Source organism: Chiloscyllium punctatum, chromosome 3, assembly GCF_047496795.1.
Source record: "Chiloscyllium punctatum isolate Juve2018m chromosome 3, sChiPun1.3, whole genome shotgun sequence".
NCBI classification, from domain to species: domain Eukaryota; kingdom Metazoa; phylum Chordata; class Chondrichthyes; order Orectolobiformes; family Hemiscylliidae; genus Chiloscyllium; species Chiloscyllium punctatum.
In genome coordinates this window covers 83,953,999-83,979,631 of record NC_092741.1, presented here as the reverse complement: position 1 = coordinate 83,979,631, position 25,633 = coordinate 83,953,999, and the positions used below count along the sequence as shown (strand labels likewise).

At 38.5% G+C, this 25,633-nt stretch overlaps 1 protein-coding gene across 1 annotated transcript in view; it reads right to left on the bottom strand.

Annotated features, from left to right (window-relative positions):
- LOC140461359 (synaptotagmin-like protein 2) overlaps nt 1-25,633 on the bottom strand; it is a 275,584-nt gene that overhangs the window by 80,756 nt on the left and 169,195 nt on the right. The window contains exon 7 of the mRNA XM_072555915.1: nt 19,406-20,770. Within this exon, the coding sequence (XP_072412016.1) occupies nt 19,406-20,770 (1,365 nt within the window). The remainder of the gene's footprint in view (nt 1-19,405; nt 20,771-25,633) is intronic.

Below are 25,633 nucleotides of genomic sequence, written 5' to 3'. Positions count from 1 at the left end.
AAATCTCACCACACTACTTATGAAAAGCATAAAAGATAGCCAAGGTCAGAGGTCACAGGTTATAGTCCAATAGGTTTATTTGAAATCACAAGCTTTCGAAGTGTTCATCAAGTGAAGTGGCATGAGTTACTCCTGTGATTGTTCGATCATGCCTGTCACCTGATTCTGCCACACATCTCACTATCACCCATGTCACTCAGGCTTTTATAACATTCCACTCAATATTTCCACAAAGGTCTTGGCACTCCCCGGCTCACCACAATCGTCTCAAGAACAAGAAGGAACAGGCAACGGTTGTTGGTCTTGCAAGTGTCTCTAGCATACCATGAAAGAATAAAAAAAACCTTCAATAATGCATTGCAGTGACACGCTGCATTATATCTCATGTCCAGGAATGAAAAGAACAACAGATAAGCCAGAAAGGTAGGTGTGGAATTGACTTGTCCTTTTGATCCATAACCAGTAATTTAGTTCAGCCTACAGCTAAATGACCTTGAGTTACACTGTTCAATTTCTGCCTAGTTAGAATGTTAACTGTCTTGTTTAGGAGAGTGATTTTATGTTTGAACACATGCAGATGTGGAGTTATCTCCCAAAAGTTGGAAATTGATGTGGGCAAAAAGTAATCAACAGGACTAGAAATTACGTGGTTGTATCATGGGCAATTAATCAGATTCTGTCCATTTCAATAGTAGCTGTTTGTTATTTTCATCAGAGTGAAGAAAAAAACTCTCATCTGGGATTTTTTGGGCCACAGTGATACTGACCACCAGTCAGAAAGTTAGGAGCAACCTTGCACCAGTGAGCCATGGCAGCCATGACTGAAGTTTATGGTCCTCAGGAGGTATGCTGCCTGCAGTCACAGCTTCTCCCCCACCAGGCTAGATTCCCCACTCTCAAGGATCGCTGACCAATCAAAAAGGAGCGGTAGCAAAACATTATTAAACCTTGCATGTGAGCATCTAGCCATAAAATGAGATATAAGATAACAACATTTTCGGATGACACTTCAAGTACTTATTAGTATCGGCTTAATGGTGCATTTATAATTGCAAAAGCAAACTGTTATTAGCCTGTAAACTTTATATCAAAATCACTATGAATGGGAAACAGAGTGCCACATAAACTTGTGAAATATATTTTTCCATTTGATGTATTAAAATCATCAACTGTTATCAATTTATATGTCACCATGTTCTTTGTTTAGAGAGATGTCGTCATTAACCCTTTTGATGTTATTTAAATAAAGTAATTCTTCCTGAAAATTTTATTAAACCTGATCCTGATCCTGAACCTAACTCATGATAAGTTAGAGCTGTATCTAGTTTCTCACTTTACTTGTGGGTCACACATCTACCTCTGAATTATTTAATTTCAGAGCAACAATCAAATAATAGAATTTGCACATTACTCAACAGATGAGTGCGATTATAACAATGAGTAACGATGAAGAAAAATGTGTAGAGATTAGGTGTAATTTTCTCAAGATAAAAGGTCAAGTTTCATCACTTCAGTTTGTTTTTAATACAAAATATCTGACATGACAATTACCCTGTTCAAATTTACATTGAGAACAAGTATTATATTCGGAGTATGATGGAATGCTTTACCAATAGAAAAGGTGTAATTGGCATTTCCATTCCATCAGCAAGAGAAATCAGAGTACTGCAAAATGGAATCTTTTCTAATGGAGCTTGAATGGTGCTGTCAGATCAGAAGTCTTTTTGTTTAAACTGCACAATGTCTTCATCTCCAGTAGATTGTATTACAAATTTCTACATTGTGGAAAAACACTAAAATGTTTATAATATTTAGAATATTTTTCAAACTTTTGAACTTTTATATTTTTCTCTTAATTTGTATTCCTATAACTCATGTATCTTTGCATTCCACTACTATGTCCTATTTTCCGGCCTTAAGATTTGCATTAACTACCTGATCTCTAAGTGTCACTATCTCAGTTTGAAAATGATCACAACAGAAAATTGATAAACATCCTTTGTCCTCAAAAGGAACTCAGTGCCTGATTGAGAAACCAGGAATAGAAGTTTATAAAACAATGAGAGATATAGGTAGAGTTAACAGTAGTTGTCTTTTCCCTAGGATCAGGGATTTCAAGACTAGGGGGCACACTTTTTAAGGTAGGAGGAGAGAGATTTAAAAAAGGACATGTGGGCAAATCTTTTACACAGGTAGCAGTTTGTATGTGGAATGAACTTCCTGAGGAAGTGGTGGATGTGGGTACAATTATTGCATAACATTTGAAGGGAATTTGGATAGATTCATAAATAGGAAAGATTTAGAGGGATATGGGTTTAGAGGATTATGTTTGGCATGGATTGATTGGACTGAAGGATCTGTTTCCATGCTGTATGACTCTGTAAGGCAGGGGTTCTCAAAGAGAGCCAAACACTCCACTTGCAACTGACCCACCCTTCTCCATGATGCCACCTCACTAAGGTGCTGTGTTTAATACAGTTCCTAGCCTCTGGTTACTTGACAACTCTAGGAGGGGTAGAAATTGTGTCCCGGGTGTCCATGATCTGTAGGAAGCACCTGTAACTAGCCTCTCAATTGGTCAAGTGGAAAGGAGATGAAATCAAGGAAGCACTTGACCAAGTGTAGCATCAAGGAACCAAAACTGGAGTCAATGGGAATCGAGGTAAATCTCTCCCTGCTTAAAGTCACACCTGGTACAAAGGAAGATGGTTATAGTTGTTGGAAGTTAATAATCTCAGCCAATCGACATCACTGTCAGAATGTTTCAGAGTAGTGTCCCAAGGTCCAACAACCCTCAGCTCCCCCTTCAATAACCATCACTCCTTCATGAGGTGAAAGATGGGATGCTTGCTGATTCTTGCACCATGTTCCACAAAATTTACAACTCATCAGATATTGATTCTGCACATTCAGACTTGAACTGACAGATGGTAAGTATCACTTGTGTCATAAAAGTACTGGGTAATATTCATCTTCAATAAGAGATAATCTCACCATCATCCCTGAACTTTCAATAGTATTACCTTTACTTGAACAATATCCTATGGGTTACTATTGACCAATATCTGAATTAGGATTAGACAAGCCAAATAAATTTCTGTGAGGAGAAAGTGAGAACTGCAGATACTGGAGTTCAGAGTCGCAGAGTGAGGTGCTGGAAAAGCACAGCAGGTCAGGCAGCATCTGAGGAGCAGGAGAGTCTATGTTTCAAGCATAAGCTCTTCATCAGGAATGAGGGGGTGGCTCAAGGGGACTGAGATTCAAATGGGAGGGGGGTTAGGGCTGGGGAAAAGGTAGCTGGGAATGTGATAGGTAGATGAAAGTGGGGTTGATAGTGATAGGTCAGAGAGCCAGTAGAGTGGATAGATAGAAAGGAAGATGGGCAGGTAGGATGGGTCATGAGGGAGTGCCACTGTTGGAAGGTTGTATCTGGGATAAAGTGTAAGATGGGGAAATGTGGAAACTGGTGAAATCCACATTGATCCCGTGTGGTTGGAGGGTCCCAAGGCAGACAATGAGGCGTTCTTCTTCCAGGCACTGGGTGGCTAGAGTTTGGCAGTGGAGGATGCCCAGGACTTTGGCAGAGTGGGAGGGGGAGTTAAAGTGTTCGGACAAAGGGTGGGAGTTTGCTTCGTGCGTGTGTCCCACTGATGTCCCCTACATTGGGGAGACAGGGCACCAACTTGTCAAACATCAATTTTTTCACGCAGAGGGTGGTACATGTATGGAATGAGCTGCTAGAGGAAGTGGTGGAGGTTGGTACAGTTGCAACATTTAAAAGGTATTTAGATGAGTATATGAATAGGAAGGGTTTGGAGGGATATGGGCCGGATGCTGGCAGGTGGGACTAGATTGGGTTGGGATATCTGGTTGGCATGGGTGGGTTGGACCGAAGGGTCTGTTTCCATGCTGTACATCTCTATGACTCTATGACTCTATTTCAGAGAACTTCTCTGGGACACACACACGAAGCAACCCCATCACCCTGTGGTTGAACACTTTAACTCTCCCTCCCACTTCACCAAGGAACATGAACTCAGAATAAGGGACATTTAAGATTGAAATGAGGAAGAATTTCTTCTGGGCCTCTTCTACTGCCCAATTGTAGCCACCCGACACCTGGAGAAAAAATGACTCATCGTCTGCCTTGGGACCCTCCTACCACACCAGTGGATTTCACTAGTTTCTTCATTTTTCCTCCTCCCACCTTATCCCAGATCCAACTTTCCAACTTGACACTGCCCTCTTGAACTGTCCTACCTGTCCATCTTCCTTCCCATTTATCCACTCAACACTCCTCTCTGACTTATCACCTTCACCCTCACCTTCATCTACCTATCACATTCCCAGCAGCCTCCCCCTCCCCCCCCCCTCCCCCCCCCCCCCCCCCCGCCCATCCCCACAGTCCTCCCATTTATCTCTCAGCCCCCATGGGCCACCCCTTCATTCTTGACGAAGAGGTTATGCTTGAAATGATGACTCTCCTGCTCCTCAGATGCTGAAGGACTGGCTGTTCTTTTCCAGCACCACACTCTTCAAAATAAATTTCTGTGGCTGCAAGAGTAGGATGGAGCCTAGGAACACTCCAACAAATAATCCACCTCCTAATTCCCCAAAGCTGTCCACCATCTACAAAGCACAAAGTCAGGAATGTAATGGGATACCCTCCACTTGCCTGAATGATTGCAGCTCCAACAACACTCAAGAAACTACCTTTAGAGAATTCAAAACATTACATTCATCCTCAGAGAAGAAGTTCTTCCTCATTTCAATCTTAAATGTCCCTTATTCTGAGTTCATGTTCCTTGTTGCAGACTCACAAACTATGTTTCCTACATATAAAATTCCTACTCAGTATGATAGGGTCTAACCTTCAATTAGATTACCTCTCATTCTTCAAAGCCTAATCAAAACAGATTTTCCTGAATCAGGCCTCCTAACATAACCCAGCCATCTCAAGTCTAGTGAACCTCCATTACACTACCTCTATGACAAGTGTATTTTTTTCTTAGATAAGGAGACCAAAAGTGTACATAACACTCCTGGTGAAGGGTCACTAAGCTTCTATCCAATTGCTCCAAGACTTCTTTCCTTTTGTACTTAAATTAAAGCAATGAAAACCAATATGGGCAGCATAGTAGCTCAGTGGTTAGCACTGCTGCCTCCCAGCACCAGGGATCCAGGTTTGATTCCAGCCTCGGGCAACTGTCTGCGTGGAGTTTGCACATTCTCCCTGTGTCTATGGGTTTCCTCCGGTTTCCTCCCCCTGCCAAAGATGTGTAGGTTAGGTGCATTGGCCATGCTAAATTACCCTAGTGTACAGGGCTGTGTAGGTTAGGTGGACTGGTTGTGCTAAATTATCGATAGTGTTCAGGGCTGTGTAGGTTAGGTGAATTTGCCGTGCTAAATTATCCATAGTGTTCAGGGCTGTGTAGGTTAGGTGCATTAGTCAGGGATAAATATAGGTTGTGGGAATGGGTCTGGGTAGGTTACTCCTCAGAGGGTCGGTGTGGACTTGTCGGGCTGAAGGGCCTGTTTCCAAACTGTAGGTATTCTCTGTCATTTGTCTTTTTTATTAATGCATGCATTTGCATACTGGCTTTGAGTGATTCATAAGTAAGGACACCTTTGGACTCTGACATTTCCCATCCTCTTACCATTTAAGAAATGTGATGTCTTTCTGCTTTTTTTTCTATCAAAGTAGATACCCACTCACATTTACATTGTAACTTGTTTTCATGGTTCCTGCCCATTCACTTAGCCTGTGCAAGCCGGTTTGAAATTTCCTGATTATTCCTCATAAATTACATTCCCTCTTAGTTTGGTATCAAGAGCAAGTTTGAAAATATTAATATTGTTCTCAAAACATACATATCATTTATAGAGATTGTGAACATCTATGGAATGAGCACTGAACCTTGTGGTATCCCATTAGTAACAGCCTGCTATTCTCAGAGTGACCAATTTAGTCCAACTCTCTGCCTTCTGTCTGTTAATTCTTAATCCACATTAGTTTATTGGCTCCAGTAACATGCTCTCTAATTTTATTTACTCATCTCCTGAATTGGGGCCTTATCTAACACCTTCTGAAAATCCAAACAAAAACACAACCAGATGTTCTGCTTTATCAGTGCAACAAGTAACAACCCCGATAAGCTTCTAACAGGTTTGTCAAATGTTATTTCCCTTTCATAAATCCATGGTGACTCGGCCTAATTTAACAATTGCTTTCCAAAAATCCAGTATAGATATTCTTCTGAATACATTCTAACACTTACCCTACTACTGAAGCAGGACACAGGAAGGGAAGAGGAAACAAAGGGAGTATATGCTGTACAGAGAGGTGCCCTACTGCAGAGCAACCACCTTCATCGACCATCTAGGAAGATTTCCACCTCTCCATCATAGCCTCCAAAATTAGAACCAAGGCAGCATCACTGAAGGCAGGGCAATCCTGCCCTTTGAATCAGACCTCCAGCACTCCCTCTACACTGGAATGCTTTGGAACATTCATCAGATTTCTTCCTTGGGATACAACAGTCCCAGTGATGGCTGGTGTTTGACGTCTAAAGATGTCCCACGCTTGATCTGACCAGTCTCTCTCCCACTTCCACTGGCAGTAGATGGACAATAAATCCATGTTCATATCAAAAAAGGGCTTCCTCATACGAAAATCTTAATTACATTTTCCACCAGAAATAGGCTTCTGATCCCAAAGCAAATCCAACTCATGTTTCCTGTCTCTGTGGTGAAAACCTAACCCGGTACGCATGAATGTTTATAATACTCAAATAATGTACAAAATGTTCTGTGTGCCCAAACCAGAGTTCTGTCTCATTTCCAATTAAAATATAGTGGTGAGACAATTCTGAGGAAACTCCCCTCCCAGCAAAACTAAGACAAGGGTGACAAATGAAAAATTCTGAAACATCATATGTAGCTGCTAATGTTGATGTGTTACATATCTATTATTGAAGAGGCATAAGCAGTATCTTCCTCATATGAAATAAGGTCTTATTCATTATTTCAAAATCTGTGTCTACATTTCTATAATGTGCATCAAAACTAGACAGCAATATCAGGATGATTAGATATTACATGATTTGAATTATTTGCAAGATAATGAATTAAATTACTAATGTATTTACAAAGTTGTTTGACTTTGTACACAATGCAATCTATACTAACAAAATAACAAGCTCTCAACAGCATCATGTTTCAGTGACACAAGGTAGAGAGATCTTCAAGCTGCATTAGCTTAACCTATTGCTCTTAAAATCTCGGATGACTGAATGGTCACTTCAAAAATAATCAAGTTTTTTATGATAGGACGAAATAGTTTGCTGCCACCTAAACTTTAATGACTGATATACAGAGACATACTGAATTTCTGAAGGACCATTTTTGTCCTCTATATGTTTTTGTTAAATATTGCCATTTTGACAGGTATAGTGCTTCTGTCCTGCAGGCACAGCATACATAAGTCTAAAGAGATAAATGAAATGCTGTAATTTCACAGAGTTGTACTGAGTATAAATGTTAATAAAACCTCTCACTCTTTTCTCAGAGTATTCAGCTTTTATTAAATAAATCTCCAATCCTTAGCAGTTTTGACAGGTAAACTATTTGTTCTGTATTTGCCACTAGCTCAATTGTGTCAGTTGTACCAAAATCAATGACACAAGAAATACTGCATGAAGATCCAATCTAAATAGGCCATAGTTTTCCAAGGTCATGTTTTATTTCTAGCTGTTCATTCTACTACTTTCAACAAAGGTGACCAAGGGCATGTTAAATTTTTGTCACCCTTTTAAAACTGGAATAACTTCACAGATAAGATTAAAAATAAACCTTTTGCTTTACAGTTATCAGTATAAATGATCAAAAAAATATACAGATTGAATGATCAAATGTTCTGTAGTTTGGCTCAGGTCATACTAAATGTTAAATCTTGGTGTATGCAAGAGAGTATGGACTGCATCATATAGCTTTTCGTCAAACATAGTTTGGACATGGTGACATTCACAGTGGGAGGAATGAGAGAATCCAGCAGAAAGCATGTCAAATGTAGTTGAGTCTGAAGATAAGCATGACATGTAAGAGGTGCTGTAACAGTAGAGGGGACAAGGCAGTAGGCAATGCTGCAGAGGTTCCTTGGCTTGGTAATGAGCAGGACATGACATCGAATTTTCGTCATGGAAGCAAAGAAAGCCCTATTTTTCGATCTGTCCACATCAACCCACAATGTTAAGGCATTAGTAAATTAAATAATTCAACAGGCATCAAAGATGATGGTGGATCCAAAACAGTAGCATCAGTCTCAGCGCTAAGTTAGAGGATGTTGTCCCTCATCTAAAACTTTCTTGCAGCCCTTGGGATTCCACTATAATTATTAAATGGGGAATGGCAGATGGTGCTGTGAAAACAGTCATTCACATGGATTTCCCCTAGTTTGCCAATTAATGACCAGAGAGAGGCATTACTGTCAGTGATTGGTGACCTTGGTTCCTCTTGCTCCTCAAGCAGATTTTTTTCCACCCACTACCTCCCAATATAAGCATCCCCACACCCACCCACTCACTCATCATCTCTCACTCCTGGCCTTGTCCTACTCCCACTTGCGGACCAGTCAGTGCCTCACCTTCCTGACCCCTTGGCAGTGTATACACATAGTGACATCATCAGCGTATGGGCAGACTCTGTCTGCAGCTTGTCCTGTCACAGCCAAGTGAGCTTGTAATACATTTATTTTTTATCGGAACTATTTTTTGGTGCTTATGTGTTTATTCAGAGAAGCTTAGGTGGTGTCAAGGATATGGATGCAGTTTTCAATGAAAGTTTTATTGGCCCTGCTAGCGTGATAGTTTATAGAGTTGCTGAGAGAGTTGTGTTTCTATGAAATTATTTTTAAATGAAGATTTCCACATTTTGATTATCTTCTGACCTTTTTGAGGTCTTCTCAATGGGATGATAGGGCTTAAGATTTGAGAGTACTGGAAGAGAATGTTTTGAAGACTCAACTGATCTCAGAATTTAAAAATCAACCTACAGATTGAAGTATTATTGAAAATGAGACATTAAAGTTAGATTCCCCGGAATGTAGAATCTAGAAGGGTATTCTATCCATTGCATAAAGTACTATAATGCATGCAAACACCTGAAGTTATGCTGGTCAACTTAACTTACTTTGGAAAAGAACAAAGTCCGATCAGTAATCACTGCAGTAAACTTATACGTGTGTGTGTAGTATACATAATATAGATAAAAATTTTTAAAATAATAAATGAGATTAGCAACATCTTAGAGAAATGTACATGTATATTTACCTGCCAAAAATTTTATTTTCTGCAAAAACCAGCCCAAAATCCATCAAAGTTTCTGGGGTCTAAAATGTCTGCCCCACAATAAAGTTGGCAAAAGTAAGATTGCTGTGTGTGAGTTCATAGCTAAACCACAAAAAATGACCACAAATCAAAAAAGAATGAATCTCAAAATTACATTCTCATGCATCATTTTTAGATTGAGGCCAGCTCCTGACACAGACAGAGGCATGAAAATCTAGACCATGATCTCTGGTTTCCCACTGAGATACCATTGTTACTGTTTCCTGAATATTACTAAGCTGAGCAGACACGGAACTGAATGTAATGAAATAACCAAACCCTTGCTAAGGCTGTAGATTATATTTGCAAGTAGAAAAAATCATAAATGAGAAAATCAATTCATCAAGTTTTATTTGCTCTTACATGGTATGATAGGATTTTAAAGGCTTGAAAATATGTTGTGTAAATTTGACTGCAGGTAATAATACGCTGTTTATTTTCAGACATTTCATCACCATACTAGATAACATCATCAGTGAGCCTCCGGATGAAGCACTGGTGGCATGGCCCACATTCTATTGATGTGTTTAGGTTTCCTTGGGTTGGGTGACGTCATTTCCCGTGGTGATGTCATTTTCTGTTCTTTTTCTCAGGGAGTATTAGTAAATGGGATCCAAGCTCATGTGTTTGTTGATAAAGTTCTGGTTGGAATGTCATGCTCCCAGGAATTCTCTCACATGTCTCTGTTTGGCTCGTCCTAGGATGATGTGTTGTCCCAGTTGAAGTGGTATCCTTCCTCATCTGTATGTAAGGATACTAGTGAGAGAGGGTCACATCTTTTTGTGGCTACTTGATGTTCATGTATCCTGGTGGCTAGTTTTCTACCTGTTTGTCCAATCTAGTGTTTGTTACAGTTCTTACAAGGTATTTTGTAAATTACATTAGTTTTGCTTGTTGTCTGTTCATTTGCTGCTGTTGAAGTGTGTAGGTGGGTTTGTGGGTTACCATGATGCAAAGAGGTCTGACTAGTCTGGTAGTCATTTCCAAGAACCCACCAACACACTAAAACAGCAGCAAATGAACTTGAAAGACCCTATAAAGAAAAGCAAAACTTAGTATGGTGATGAAATATCTGAAAATGAACCTTCCAGCTCAGTGAGCAAATCTACATCCAGAACCTGAACCTGAGCTACAAACCTCCTCAATACTCACTAATACTCTAATTAAATAGAGGGATACAGCAAAGCATATCTGTTCGCTCTGTAATTTTTACCATCCAGAAGTTAAATGGCGAGAGGTTATTGTACAATTGCTTCCTTATTTATGTAAATATTATATTTTTAAAAATCTATGCCCTTTAGATAGTAATCAACATGTGACATAACAATTGAATTTACCATATTTAAAATTGTCAATAATTTCCAACCTTTTAAAAAATCACAATCTTACCAATCCCCTCACTGCATTAAATTTAACTACTAAATTTGTTCATACTCATAGTGTTTTGATATATCCGTCATTAGAAGAGATAATTTCACTAACTCTTCTCACATAATACACAAATAAAATCAATGCAACTCTCATTCAGTTTACCAAATTTTGCGATTTCCAACTATATTTTAAGTTTACTTTCATCATTTTAATATTTCAACACTCAGAGTCATAGTCAGAATCATACAGCACAGAACAGGCCCTTTGGTCCAATCAGTGCATGTTAAACACAATTCCAAACTAAACTAGTCCCACCTGTCTGCTCCGGATCCATATCGCTCCAAATCTTTCCTCTTCATGTACTTAGCTAAATGTCTTTTAAATGTTGTAACTGTGCCCACATCCACAACTTCCTCAGGAAGTTTATTCCACACGCAAACTACCCACTGTGTAAAGAATTTGCCCCTCACATCTCTTTTAAACTCTCTCCTCCCACCCTAAAAATATACTCCCAGACTTGAAATTCCCCATTCTAAGGAAAAGACATCTCCTGTTAACCCTATCTATACCCCTCATAATTTTACAAACCTCTTTAAGGTCACCACTCAACCTCTAATTGAGGATAAGGTAGTAAACCAAGAATTACAACAGTTTTGGCAATGCAATCTTCATGACCTTATCTTATGACTTTAATTAAGACTGAAGGCTTTGTTTATTTTCAATAACTTGACATATATAAATCTAAAGCACATTAGCCAAGTTGACAGTTGTGTTAATAGACCTGATAAGAAATACAAAAAAATTCTGAATGCAAGCCAAATTTGCCTTTGCAAACCCAACCTTGAACACTGAGAAACTTCTGCACTGTTGGACATACCATCTTTCAGATGACATATTAAACCACAGCCTTGTCTCCCTGTTTGAGTGAATGTGAAAAATCCCACATTATTTTGAAGAAGAGCTGAAGAATTATTCCTGGTTCCTGGCCAATATTTATCCCTCAATCAACATGAAAAACAAAATCCGCATATTACCATATTGCTGGACACATTTACTGAGAGATTTTGGCTGAGGTAATTTCCACATTGCAACAGTGACTACACTTAAATGTACTCCATTGGCAGTAAAGTGATCTGAGATATTTTCTGTTTGTGAAAAGTGTTGTTTCATTTAATCTCTTCCATTCTTTTCTGAAAAGTGCCTCTTCGAAAACTATTCATGATTCCTTCACCTAATATCAATTAAAGAGTAAAGCCTAGTTGAGTATATTCAGGTTGAGCACATTTTGCTTATTGGGTGACAGAATTAGGATTTACACCTTTGCTTCTCATGACAGCTTCTTAGCTTCATAAACCATTTCAGCAAAAATGCCGGAGGTAATGAGCTTACCCGGAGGTATATGTTTATGAGCAGCTGGGGACGTGGATGAGGGAAAAAAAGACTATTGACTGGTGAATGCATTTAGTTGGGAATTAGCAATGAATTAAAGTAATAAAAATCTGAGACTAGGCTTTCTTAGGAAATTATGTATGCTTTACAATTGTAGTAGCTGATAGAAAGAGGAACCTTATAAATCCTAAAACTTTAACAAAATAAAACTCCAGAGTTCCATAAATGAACACTGTGATTTCAATCTGAGCTCCTGGAGTGACTCTTGGTGTGAGGTTTGCCACCAATAGGCTGTTTGTACTTGATGCAGCAATACTGATGCAATCTCTCATAAGGTAAGAAACCAGGAGTGGATATTGTGGCATTGAAGAAACTGATGTATTTATTACAGCTGTTTATTATGTACAAACATGACATTCCTTCAGCATATACGTGTCCAGGGTGAATAGAAGGTATTAGTTTTTGCTTCCAATAGAGCGTCATGTTTCAAGTGCCCTGAGGTAAGATGGGATGTATGAGAAATTCACATCTTCAGGTTGTATATTACACTGTGATGATGTCACAAGCATGTCTCCTAACAGCACCCTGACAGGCTGATTTAGGCATAACACTAGATTCCATAACTGCTTCCAAATGCAACTTCACTCTATCCAGCTAACCTTCTCAAGCTTTGCAGCTCAGATATAGGCTAGAATTTTGACTTATTGACAACAAAGTTACTCTGCAGCCATCAGTACTCCACTGAAGCTAACTTCAACCTCAAAGTTTCCACGTGTGCAGAGTAACATGGCAATCTACAATAAAAATAAGTGTTTTCTGGCTATTACCATATTGCTGGGCAAATCTACTGAGAAAGTTTTTTGCTGCGATGATTTCTACATAACAACAGTGACCACTTAAAAGTACTCTATTAGCAGTCAAGTAAATTGAGGTGTTTGCTGGTTGTGAAAGTGCTGTATAAATGCAATTCTTCCATTCTTTTTGAAAAGTGCAACTTGAATAACTATCAGTGATTCCTTCACTCAATATCAATTAAAGAATAAAGCCTAGTGTTGTATATTCATTTTTAGCACTGTCGGCAATTCTGGCAATTACTGTAAGTAATGCTGTATTCCTCCAGAGGATGTGCTACTGAGAATTCTTAGACAGTAATTCCAAAGCAGTTAGTGAACTGATGAAAACTGGCTAGTTTTCTTGTCGTATGAGGGGTAAAGGTTAAAATTGCTACAGTCCTACCGGATCATAGGCCATTCTCTCATTAGGGAAAGACCAACTGTTGGTGGTTTTACCTGATGGTCAGGACACCTCAGGCAAAGGGAGGGGGTGAGAAGGAGAGTCCTTCATGGTAACCTCAGATTGGTATAGGAATTGAACCAACACTGTCAGCATCCTTTACATCATAAGCCATTTGCTCAACCAATTTAGTTAACCAACTCTAGAGTGAAAGGGAACCAGGTTTTCAATGTGTATTCACTTCATATTTAGTGATAAACAGATTTAAGAATAAGTGCAATAATAATGAAAAAATCAGCATTGGATTTGAGAGCATGGAGTACAGTCAGTTCAGGGGGAGATAAGTTTAAATGGCTAAGGGGCAGAGAAATTGAGGCGACCAATGTTCGCATTGATAGTTCTCAATGAATAGGTGGAGTATGCATATAAGGCCAGAGGGAAGGGTACAGGTGGAGGGACAGTATTAGAGATGGGTGAAGGCATCTGTGGCACAAGAAGAGGACTCTCATCTAAAAAACTGGGCATGGAGGCCTTGGAAGAAACATTCAACATTATGTCATGAGTTTTGAAAATATTTTTACCTCAGGTTGAGGTTCTAAATGTGAGTTTGCTCGCTGAGCTAGAAAGTTCAGTTTTAGATATTTCATTGCCATACTAAGTAACATTATCAGTCAGCCTTTGGTAAAGTGCTAGTGTTATGTCCCACTTTCTATTTATGTGTTTTGGTTTCTTTGCTACTTTGGTGATGTAATTTCCCATTTCCAATAAACACAATCCACTGACTTCTCAGCAATAAACCTAAATAAGCAGACAAAACGTGCCCATAAACCCTAGCCACTTTACCCTACATCAAAAACATCTCTGAAATTACTGTCAGACTACTCAGACTTTTTGGCATCATGGTAGCCCACAAACCCACCTACAGCAGCTAATGAGCTTAAAAAACCGTATATGGACAACAAGTAAAACAAACGTCATTTACAAAATACCTTGCAAGAACATTAACAAACACTACATTGGACAAACAGGCAGAAAACTAGCCACCAGGATACATGAACAGCAACTAGCCGCAAAAAGACATGACCCACTATCACTGGTATCCTTACATACAGACGAGGAAGGACCCACTTTGACTGGGAAAACACATCCATCCTAGGACAAGCCAAACAGAGACTCGCACAAGAATTCATAGAAGCGTGGCATTACAACCAAAACTCTATAATTAAACAGGTTGATATGGACCATTCTCGGAGAAAAAGAACTGGAAATGACATCACCAAATAAAAAGTGGGACATAACAACCGCGCTTCACCGGAGGCTAACTGACGATGTTACCTAGTGTAGTGACAAAGCATCTGAACTCGACCCTTCCAGTTCAGCGATCATACGCATGTCTAGAATAGTAAAAACTCAATGGGGACTGGGGTGAGGAGAGGGAATGGAGTCAGAGGGAAGGGGAAGGGAAGAAGGTTCTAGAAGAGTGTGAGTATCGATAAGTTGTTGCATCTTGCATTCTTTGATGCCCGAGAGGGAAAGAAATTATTTCTTGTTAACCTGTTAAATCAGCTGGTAGATGAAGTGAAACTGAGGGGCAGAGCAGTTCTGAGCCAACGTGAAGTAGTGCTGATGGACAGAAAGATCAAGTCTGTGGCCCTGACAGTGAATGAAATTTCTGATTATGTGTTGTATGATTAAATGGGAGATACCGAGGGATGCAATGAGATATCAGTGATGCTGCAAGTAAACTGTTATTGTTTGAAAGCAAAACTCTAATATTATATTAAGAACCAGAAAAAAAGAGCAATCATAATTCAGCTGGTCTACAGATGCATTTTCAGGCAATAAATATGATCCACTGATAACATGCCATGACTGAGGAAGATATCCCAGAGTCTCATTTACCGCGTGATTCAAACTTTCTGTCAAATTATCAACATTCCCAAATCAAGCAGGAATTCATACTTTACCTCTAAACGCTGATGAGATTACCTATCTCATATGATAATTGTTTTATCATTGTTCAATATTAAACTTTAAATGCAAAGATCATTTTGTAACATGAAACATATTATATAGTTTAAAAGTAGTTCAGAAATAACTAAGAAATACCACAAAAAATCCCTTTAACAAACATTTTTTATAATCTTAACTGATGGATTATATTCATATAATTTAATTTTCCTTAAGTTAAAGAACAGTATTTCCTATATTTTTTTATGGATGTCAGTTTAAGATACCAATTACTTCCAGTCGGAGGATTTGTAACTTGTGGATGAGGACACATAGGAGTTAGCAATTAACCCTCCCAACACACGGGAGTTCTTTAATTTAATAAATTAAGATTTATGTTTTTAAAATGTCATGTAAAGAAGGAAGTTGGGTCTGATTTTCATTTGACTGCTGTGGTCAACTCCTGCTGCTAATGCAGCGGATATGACCAGACCAGTAGCATGTTCAATCCAGATAATTTAAATTGTGTTGATCTTGTTGAGGTAGAGTTCTTAGTTGTTTCCTAAGTTTATTGATCTCAGGAGAGAGAGGTAGATCTTCCTAACATGATCATGGAGCTCATTCAAGAGCCAATACACAGTAGGGATGGTGGTGGGGAGATGGTTTCACCACAAACCAATCAATTGCAGGGGAAGTGGGACCACATGGGATCCAAATTAGGGTCAAGATCTAGACTCTTGATGATGAGGAGGCCACTAAGGGTTGTTGGGAAGTTTAGAAATAACCTGCTGTACAATAGAACTTTTCATGCATCCAGATAATTTTTCTAGGTTTGGTGGAACATGACGCCCAACTTCGGCCAGCTGGTACTGCAGGCATTTCCTAGCTTGTCCCTGCTGAAGTCCAACAGACATACCTACACACTGCCTGATCTTGTTCCTGTACTCTGAATAATTCATCAGGATGTGTGTTTGTGTGTGATACTGGGCACAATCCAGTAAAACATACAGGCAGCAATGTTTTAAATAGTACTTTTGATCACCTTTGCTGGCTTTCCACCTCCATGCACATCATCCGCGGGAAAAAATTTAGATTCAACATTTTATTTTATACAGTATTGGGAAACTAAATGAGCAATGCAAAATGTCTATGCACTGTCACCTGAGAAAACGTAGGGCCATTGTTGGAGAAATTACTCCACTGGCTACAGAAACGTACTTCTAACAAGCAGGAATGTTTCAGGGTTCAGTGGTTTGATTCTTATGTAGTTCTACTTCACACATTTGGCTGCAAAATCTCATTTGAACTGGATTGCTTCTTGGACTCAAACGACAGCTTCAGTTTGATAGCTTTTCACTTGACCTGTGGTTTTCAGTTTCCAAAGCTTCATATACTGCGCAAAATGATTTGAGTTTTGGCTGACCTTTGGGTAGCACCAACTGTTCAAATATCTAAACACGTCTCCGATTGTTATGGGCCACAGGGTCAAAGCTCCTCCCTTTCTGGCAGTTTCTACTTCTAGATGTCAATTTATTGATGGAAATTGAAGCAGACAGCAAAGAATGCAAAAAAAAAGCTTCAAACATCAGAGAACACTACAAAAGTGAGCAGATATTCTCAATAAACGGCATCTATACCTGACTTAGAGTCATTGAGTTATAAAGCACAAAGACAGGTCCTTTGGTCCAACTCATTCATGCCAACCAGATATCCGAAACTAATAGTCTGATTTGCCAGCATTTGGTCCAGATTCCTCTAAACCCTTCCTATTCATGGACCCGTCCAGATACTTTTAAAATTCATAGCTGTATCTACCTCCACCACCTCCTCTGATAGATCATTTCATACATGCACTCTGCGTGGAAATGTTTCCCCTTAGGTCCCTTATAAACCTTTCCCCTCTCACCTTAATCCTATTCCCTCCAGTTTTGGATTCCCTTACCCTGGGAAAAAGACCTATTTACCCAATCCATGCTCCTCATGATTTTATAAACCTCTATAAGGTCACCCCTCAGTCTCTAATGCTTCAGGGAATAAAGCCCCAGCCTCTTCAGCCACTCCCTGCAGCTCAAACACTCCAATCCTGGCAACATCCTTATAAATCTTTTCTGAATCCTCTCAAATTTAACATCATTCCTATAGCAGGGAGACCAGAACTGAATCCATTCTTCCAAAAGTGGCCTAACCAATGTCCTGTATAGACACAACATGCCAACACAACTCATACACCCAATGCATTGACCAATGAAGGAAAACATGCCAAAAGCCTTCTTCACCACACTGCTTACCTGTGATTCCACTTTCAAGAAACAATGAACCTATGCCTCTGGGTCTCTTTGGTCAGCAACACTCCCTAGGGCCCTACCATTAACTGTATAAAACCTGCCCTGGGTTTGTTTTACCAAAATGCAGCTCTACGCATGGATCTGAATTAAACTCCGTCTGCTACTCTTTAGCCCACATTTTGCAGAAAAATGTTTATAATACTTTTTTTAATAATTCTGAGTGAGGGTATGTTTGGAAAATTGATCAAATCCAATGGAACCTGATTTCAACAGAGAAATAATTAGTCTAATTCTAGTTCTAGAATATTTCTAAAAATATAGCTCCAGTTAAACTATCTTTTTTCAAAAATAGTTTTTTGAAAATTATTCAACAGCAATCTGAATTCACAAACTATTTTTATCTTAAGCTTTAAAAAGAGATGCTCACACTAGAATCACACAATTCCTACAGTGTGGAAGCAGGATATTTGACCCATCGAGTCCACACTGATCCTTTGAAGAGCATCCCATCCAGATCCACTCCCCTACCTTATCCGTGTAACCTTGCATTTCCCATGGCTTATCCATTAAGCCTGCATACCCCTGGACACAATGGGCAATTTCAGATGGCCAATCAACCTATCCTGCACGTCTCTGTAATTCCAAATTAAAACAGGTTCAATATTTCAAGATACGTCTTGAAAAATCACAGACAAGATTTTACATCAACTTTTGGCGACTAATAGTTCTAATTGGAACAATTATCTGATAATTTCCATATTTTCACAATAAGTTCTTGAGGCTGGGTCAGGAGAAAGAGTACAATGACTGTTTGTCACGATCAAATGATAGTAATGGGTCCATCATTTATGCTTTGAAAAGTTACTAAGGTACTGCTCCACTTAAACAGGGAAAACCTTTGAGGCCTTCCACTCACTAGATATAAACCACTGATATCTGAAGGTTAAGAGGTTCACTAATGTCCTTTAGGGAAGTAAACTGCTGTCCTTACCTGGTCTGGCTTACATGTGACTCCAGACCTTAACAATATGGGTGACTCTTAACTGCCCGATGGACACTTAGAGATGAGACACTCAATGCTGATTGGCAGTGTTGCCCCTATCCCATGAATGAATCAAAAAAAAAGAGACAGAACTTCCTGTCGGGCTTCTCTTTTCATTTAAGGGACATACACGGATCTATTAATTTATACTGGCCCTCAGAATAGTTGACCGCAGAAACATGAATACATCTAATGGAGTTATTTAGATTGAGGATCAATAGTTCCATTGTAGTGAATACAGACTTTCCCCAGCCAGTGTACTGCCTCTATTGTTTTTCACTCCTGTGATTCTTCACAAGCAGCTGTCTAGCTGCCATATCTTTTTTATTTAAGTATTTTCAATTGGACCTCTGACAGAGTTAAAGTTGTTCGCAAAATATTTGTCCTTTCCCTGCCACCACTCCTGCTCCCTACCCCATTAACCCTCTCACCCACCTATTTCCTATCCTTCATTTTCCTCCCTGGTGTCATTTTTCATCCATTTGCATCCATTTCTGTCCTCTATCTCTTCTATCCATTATTTCTGTGCTTCCTTCCCTCTATTCTCATCCAACAACTTCTCTCCTCTCTCCAATCCTTTCCCAAGTTCTATTAAAGGTCACTGTTTGTCATTTGAGATGTACTGAAGAGTTGCTTTCAATTGGCAGAGGAACAAAAACATAAATTATCAAAGTGAGTAAGGAAAAGCACTTTCATCAGTTCAAGAAAATTACCTTAAATGTCTTAACTGGACAATCAGATTACAAGCATACCTTGATAGCTTTTCTGCTGTGCCTCTGAATCATCTCTCCATTTTTGTGATGGTAAATATTCCTGCTCAGTTGTTCCTTTGTCAGACAAAAACTGATCAACATCTGGTTCATTTTCATATTTTTGAGCTGGAGTTGGAGACAACAAGGAGTAAACGCTGGAATTACCATCTTCTAGCCATGGCATGGAATTGTCTTCTCTCATTATCAATGAAGAGTTACGAGATTCATCAATTTTATGTCCTTCTGTTATATTTGTCAGTGGTTCCTTCTTCATTTTAGCAGAGAACCTCACTTGCTTGCCACCTGTCTCCATCTTTGAAGTGCCATCAGAATCCTCAGCCTGCTCTGGCAATGGATCCACATCCTCTGTGGACCGAATTGGGGTCCACCTGGAAAGGTTTTCTGACTCGGTGGAGCTACTACTTGGACTACGTTTTAAAATTCCTTTTCTCTTTGAATGTTCAGTCTCTCCTCTTCCCAATGTTAGATTTGGTGCATCATTGCTATATTCGCCTGGCTTCTTGATTTGGCTAGATCTGTTGTTCATTAAACCTATTGGTTTATCTGATTCAGAACTTTGGTCAATGATATTATCTTTCTCTTGATGTTTCCCCTTTGATTCATTGATCTTTGTGTTAGTTGCAACTGGCTTTAAATTTGAAGATCTTGAAGTAAACAGACCATCCATGTCAGGAGATTTGCTCACAACATTTGCATTTATCGGATTTTGCTCAGTTATTGTGTCTGAATTTATTTCACTTTTGGTGATGTCTTTTTGTGGCTTTTTAACACCCTGCAGAATTTCTGATAGTAATTTTGATGAATTCCTTGAAAATGGGTTCTTCTGCCTCTCAGTAGCATCTTGTGCATCATAGTCGTCCTCTGAACTGAATGGTATTTCTCCAATTGACACAGATGATCCTTTTGTATGGTCACTGCTTTCTGCAGGTGCCTGTATAATGTCTGCATTGTTGTAAGGTACCTCTGACTCATAACTGTCAAACCCAGCGCTAGGACTGTGCTTTATACTTTGTTCAGAAGGATCTGACCATCTAGTTGCTTCAGTGTCTACTGGAGAAAACCCAGTTTGGTCACTTTCATTTGTCAGTCTGTCTAGAGCAGTGAGTTTTTTTCTGGGACTTTGCAGATTAAGGTTGCCTTCTGGAGTCCAGAACTCTTCTTGTTTAGTTGAGTATGATGGTTGACTGAAAGTATAACCAGAATATGGATTTGTTTCAGATACTGGTACATCAATTGCTGTAATAGATGAATCGGTGTTAGAAAGAGGAACCTCATTGCTCAAGGTTGTAGACATACTTTCATGATCTTCATTCCTCCCTTTCATATATGGTTTAATGTTGTCTTCTGTGAAAAATGAATTAAAACTGTGTAAGAAGAGGTCAGTGATCACAGTATTCTATAGGTAATATGGATCTGTTACATACATTTATTGAGAAAAATCTTCTGAATATATTTCAATTTAAGCCAAAAAAGAACAAACAAAGTCTGGAAGGAGTTAACCAATAGTAACAGCCAAATCTGTCACATTAATGTAATAAATAGGTCAAGACTGAATCAGGAATAAACAGTAAATTGTTGAGGCATTTACAAAAAACCATTTCAAGATTGAATTATAATGGAAGTTCTTAGCAATTGCAAACCGTACTATTATGGTTTTTTGTGTTTTACTTTTTACTAGTTAATTATATTCAGGAAATTTGAGCTTAAGTTAACTAGGTGTCAGAATTGGCTCAATTGGTAGCACTCCTGACTCAGCTCAACTCTTGAATCTATCACCAAGATTGACAGTCCAGTGCTGTACTGAGGAAATTCTATGCTGTTTATGGTACCCTCTTTCAGATGAGATATTGAGCAAAGGTCGAATCTGAATGAAGGTAAACTATATTTGTGACATATTTGAAGAAGAGTAGGGGGATCTCACTCAGTGGCCTGACCCTTGTCCATTTCTTAACAAACAACAGGTCATTTATTTCATTGTGATTTTGACTGCATGTAACTAAACTAAACTGCGACATTTCTTACATTCCAAGAAATACTGGATTTCAAAAGTTCTTCATCATTTATAAAGTATTTTGGGATATCCTGAAATCATTAAAAAATGGTTATACCACAATCCTTTCGACTCTTCTTTTCCCTGCTCACCCATCTGATTTCCACGAGGCTGAAACTATACCGGATATTTTTAAATGGTCACTCATCCTTTCCATTCACGCTTAAAAAATTTGGAATTTGTTGCACAATGCCCTTTGTTTAGGGAATTTGAGTTCTTGGTGCATTCTTTGTTTCCTCAATCTGACATTTTAGTTGCTTCCCCAAATGCTTGATTAGGTTTAACATTCTGAAGCTGTGTTTATTATTTCTTGTCAGCCCTGTACATTTTAGATGATCATTGCTAATCATGTTTTTATTAACTTTTCTACCACAAGAGTTGAAATTCACTGCCCTATAGTTTCCAGGATGTGATTTTAATTATTTTTTTAAATATAAGGGCACCATGTGTGTTTTTCATTCATCATCTGACTGACTGAAATTATTCAGCAGTTCATAACACATGGCCTCTTTCATTAATTTGAGTGCACCAGAATAAATTGAATCTAGCTCTTTTTTTTTTACCTTGAATCCTTTTAGCTGTTTTGTTTGGCATTGTAAGATATGCAAACTTTTTCAATTTTAGATCTATCTGCCATACAAGTGCAGATCCAATTATCACACAATTAGCAATATTTCGAATGTAGTAATATCACCTGCCTTCATTTCCAGTAACTATGGCCTTCTATAATCCACTTTACTGGACACATTTTCTCCCATAATATCATTGATTCATTTCTTTATCAACTCCTACGTTACTAACTACATCATATCACTACAAAACCTTTTGAACATCTCTCATCATGCCCAGCTAGTTCAGTAAACCTTCAAACTTCCCTTTCCATATCAAAGACTAAGATATTTTGAAGGTTTTACAAATATCATTTCTACAGTGAGTAAATCTCTAACACAAATGCCCTTTCATACTGTCAATGTAGTCAACGTGGAGATGGAGCATCTGTCTTTATGACCATTAGCAAGACTTACATCGTAATCCTTCTGAAACCTTTCTTTGAATTTCCAATGACCAGAACTTTCAGTCAGTAATGACATCTAATCAACTTTATTTTGTCATCCCCTTCCATGGGGAAAATGTTCCAGTGCTGAAGATTTTATGATCTATTTCTTGGAATGATTGATGTCACATTTGATGACCCATTTGAAGAGTGCAATCTTTTTTTAAAATTTCCAAATGCTTATACAGTCTTATAATAAGTTACTTAAAATTGATCTGGTCATCTCTCCAAATATATTATTTGTTATTTATTTATCCTTTATTTCCTCCATGAGCATTATTGGGAAGTTATACTGACACAATAAGCATTTTTGTTGAATTAATAGCCCCTGTAGCATGTGCAACAGTATTAGATGTGAATTTGATTTGCTGACCATGTATACCCATAACCCAATCATTATAATTGACCAATAATTCCTCAAAGTACCAGGCCCAAACTTCTACGTTAGTTACAATTAATGATATGAGTTCAAATTGTGCTCAAAATTGCATTTCTGAATATAATACCTATGTTGATCCATGACCATTGGACACCATTTTAAAGTCTAATTTACAAGAAACAAAGTACTTGAGAAAATATTCTTTCATGCATTTAAGAATGGTAACTAAAGCTATGAATTAACGTAATTGTGGAAAGTAGGTATTTTTAATAAGAATATCCAGCCAACCATCTACAGTAACCAAATTTTAATGAAGAGACTGAATTTGTTAAAACACACAGACCTATTTAAGGTTATCATAGCATAATCTTCAGTTTCTTAATTGATTAAACAAAGACAGCTCTGTGGCTGGGTCAAAATACTGGAATGCCATTTCTAACAACATTGTGGCTGTCCCATAACCCCAGATACTGCAAAGATTCAAGAAGAAAGCTCACACCACGTTCTCTAGGACAAATCTCAGGAATGAATTTTTGTTATTATAGTTTCTGACAGGAACTTGCATACTGTCTTTTGAGAAATATGTGAACAATCCTCGTCAGACTAAATTAAATTTGTTCTGATCACAATAAGATATTCATTGCTTGGGAATAGAAACTTTTAAATGGATGGTATCTAACATCCATGTCAAAGTCTCCCAAGTTGGGTGCAATGCTCGTTAAGGTATCTCAGTGCGTGTTAATCTCAACCTTGGAAATACTCCCTGCAGTAACACAGTGACATTTCTGTTTCTGCATCACAGGTTTTTGTGGCATATGGAATAGAATTAGCAATTTAGTACTAATTAATGCAGAGTGGTATAGTTTTAATGCTGGGGAACCAAAGAAGATGGCAAGCTGGGGACCTCAGGAAATGATACTCCAGAGTGAAATCCAACCAATGGTTCCTCGCAATTTACAAAAGCCAGAAAACATTAAAATTGATGCAAGGATTGAATGGAAAAGCATACTAACAGTATAAACAGGAAAGTGAATGCAAAATAAAATGGAAATTTTGTGGCTTCACATTCATCCACCAATCCTGTTGTTAAGCTTCTTATAACTGGTTGGTGAAGGAGGAGAGTGGAAGTCAATCATTACTCCATTTTAGAGCCATTCACAAAGTGAGATTTTAGAACTGTTATACTTCTAAATATTCAACTCATTCCTGGTGTCAGTAAGTTTCACTTTATATCTGCATAAGTGATAATACAATGAGTCACCTCCACCTGTAGACACTTAACCTTAACTTATACAATAACAAACTTCCTTTCAAATAAATAATAAATGCCCAAGCAATGACGTAAGAGGACCAGAGACTGAAGTTTCACAAATACTGACATGAACGACTGTATCAGCTGAAGTATGAAATAAAAAACCCTGGACATTCAACCTCAACAGAAACTACACGAACGGCAACCTACAGGGCCCTCAATGTGAACAGCTCAAGGTAACATTTTCAATGCTTTTCTTTAAAAAGTCATACAAGCTATGGATTCTGACAGGCTTGAAATAGACACTCACCCAAGAGCAACAATGCACAGATGATAAAGAATTAAAAAGCAAAATGAAAATAGTTACAAAAGAAACAGAATTGCAGAAGAAAATTGGAAAAGGTACAAAATCAAATGCCACAGATGAACTGTCACAAGATATTATTGACCAACTTCATCAGCTGAAACCAACTGGCACTTCCTCTCACCCATCTAGCATTAGTGATTTCTGGCTTATATTTAAGTATACTTTCAAATGAAAAGAATCACTAATCACTGCCAAATGAAATGTGGAAGCAGTCTGCACCCTGAGACTTGAAGGCTTCTTTTTTCAATTCAATTGAAAATCTGTTTTTGTGGCTGCATACATCTAAATATCATCATGTGCTCCACTTGACTTTCTATCCATTAGAAGCTGTGCATGAAACAAACTAGGTGTCAATCAAATAATTATTTCCAGATATGCTTAGCCAGCGATTGAAGTTCTCCGACAGGAGCAAGAATTTGGGAAATCATATTTAAATATTTTACTGAATGAATGAAGAATACATAAAGCAATAACAATTCTAGAGGCATCAGAAAATTCAAACTACAGCATACAGGAAAACGCGTTGTGAATTCTCAGTGCACACTGAAGCCCCTGGGGTAATGAAACTGTTTGCCCTTTAGGACAGTGCAGATTTTCACCTGACTCTGTATCAGGGCACATTTTTAAAGTGAGAGAAGAGAGATTTTAAAAAGACATGAGTGGCAAATTCTTTACACAGAGGGTGGTTTCCATGTGGAATGAACTCCCTGAGGAAGTGGTGAATGTGGGTACAGTTGCAACATTTAAAAGACGCTTAGATGGATACATGAGTAGGAAAGGTTTGGAGGGAGATGGGCCAGAAGTAGGCAGGTGGGACTAGTTTAGTTTGGGATTATTTTCGGCATGGACTGGTTGGATTGAAGGGTCTGTTTCTGTACTGTATGACTATCTGCAATTCACTTTCTAGTCATAGGATGGAATTTTATGGTTACCTACTGGAAAATGAGGGTAAGAAGCTGTAAATACTGTGTGTTTACCACCTTGCCCTCCATGACCAAGCAATGGACTATCAGGTGGCCTGTTCACACTGGGGCCTATTAATGGCCGGTTAGGTACCTCATCTACACCAAGTTAGCTATCTAGCCTGATGGCATAGAGATATCTT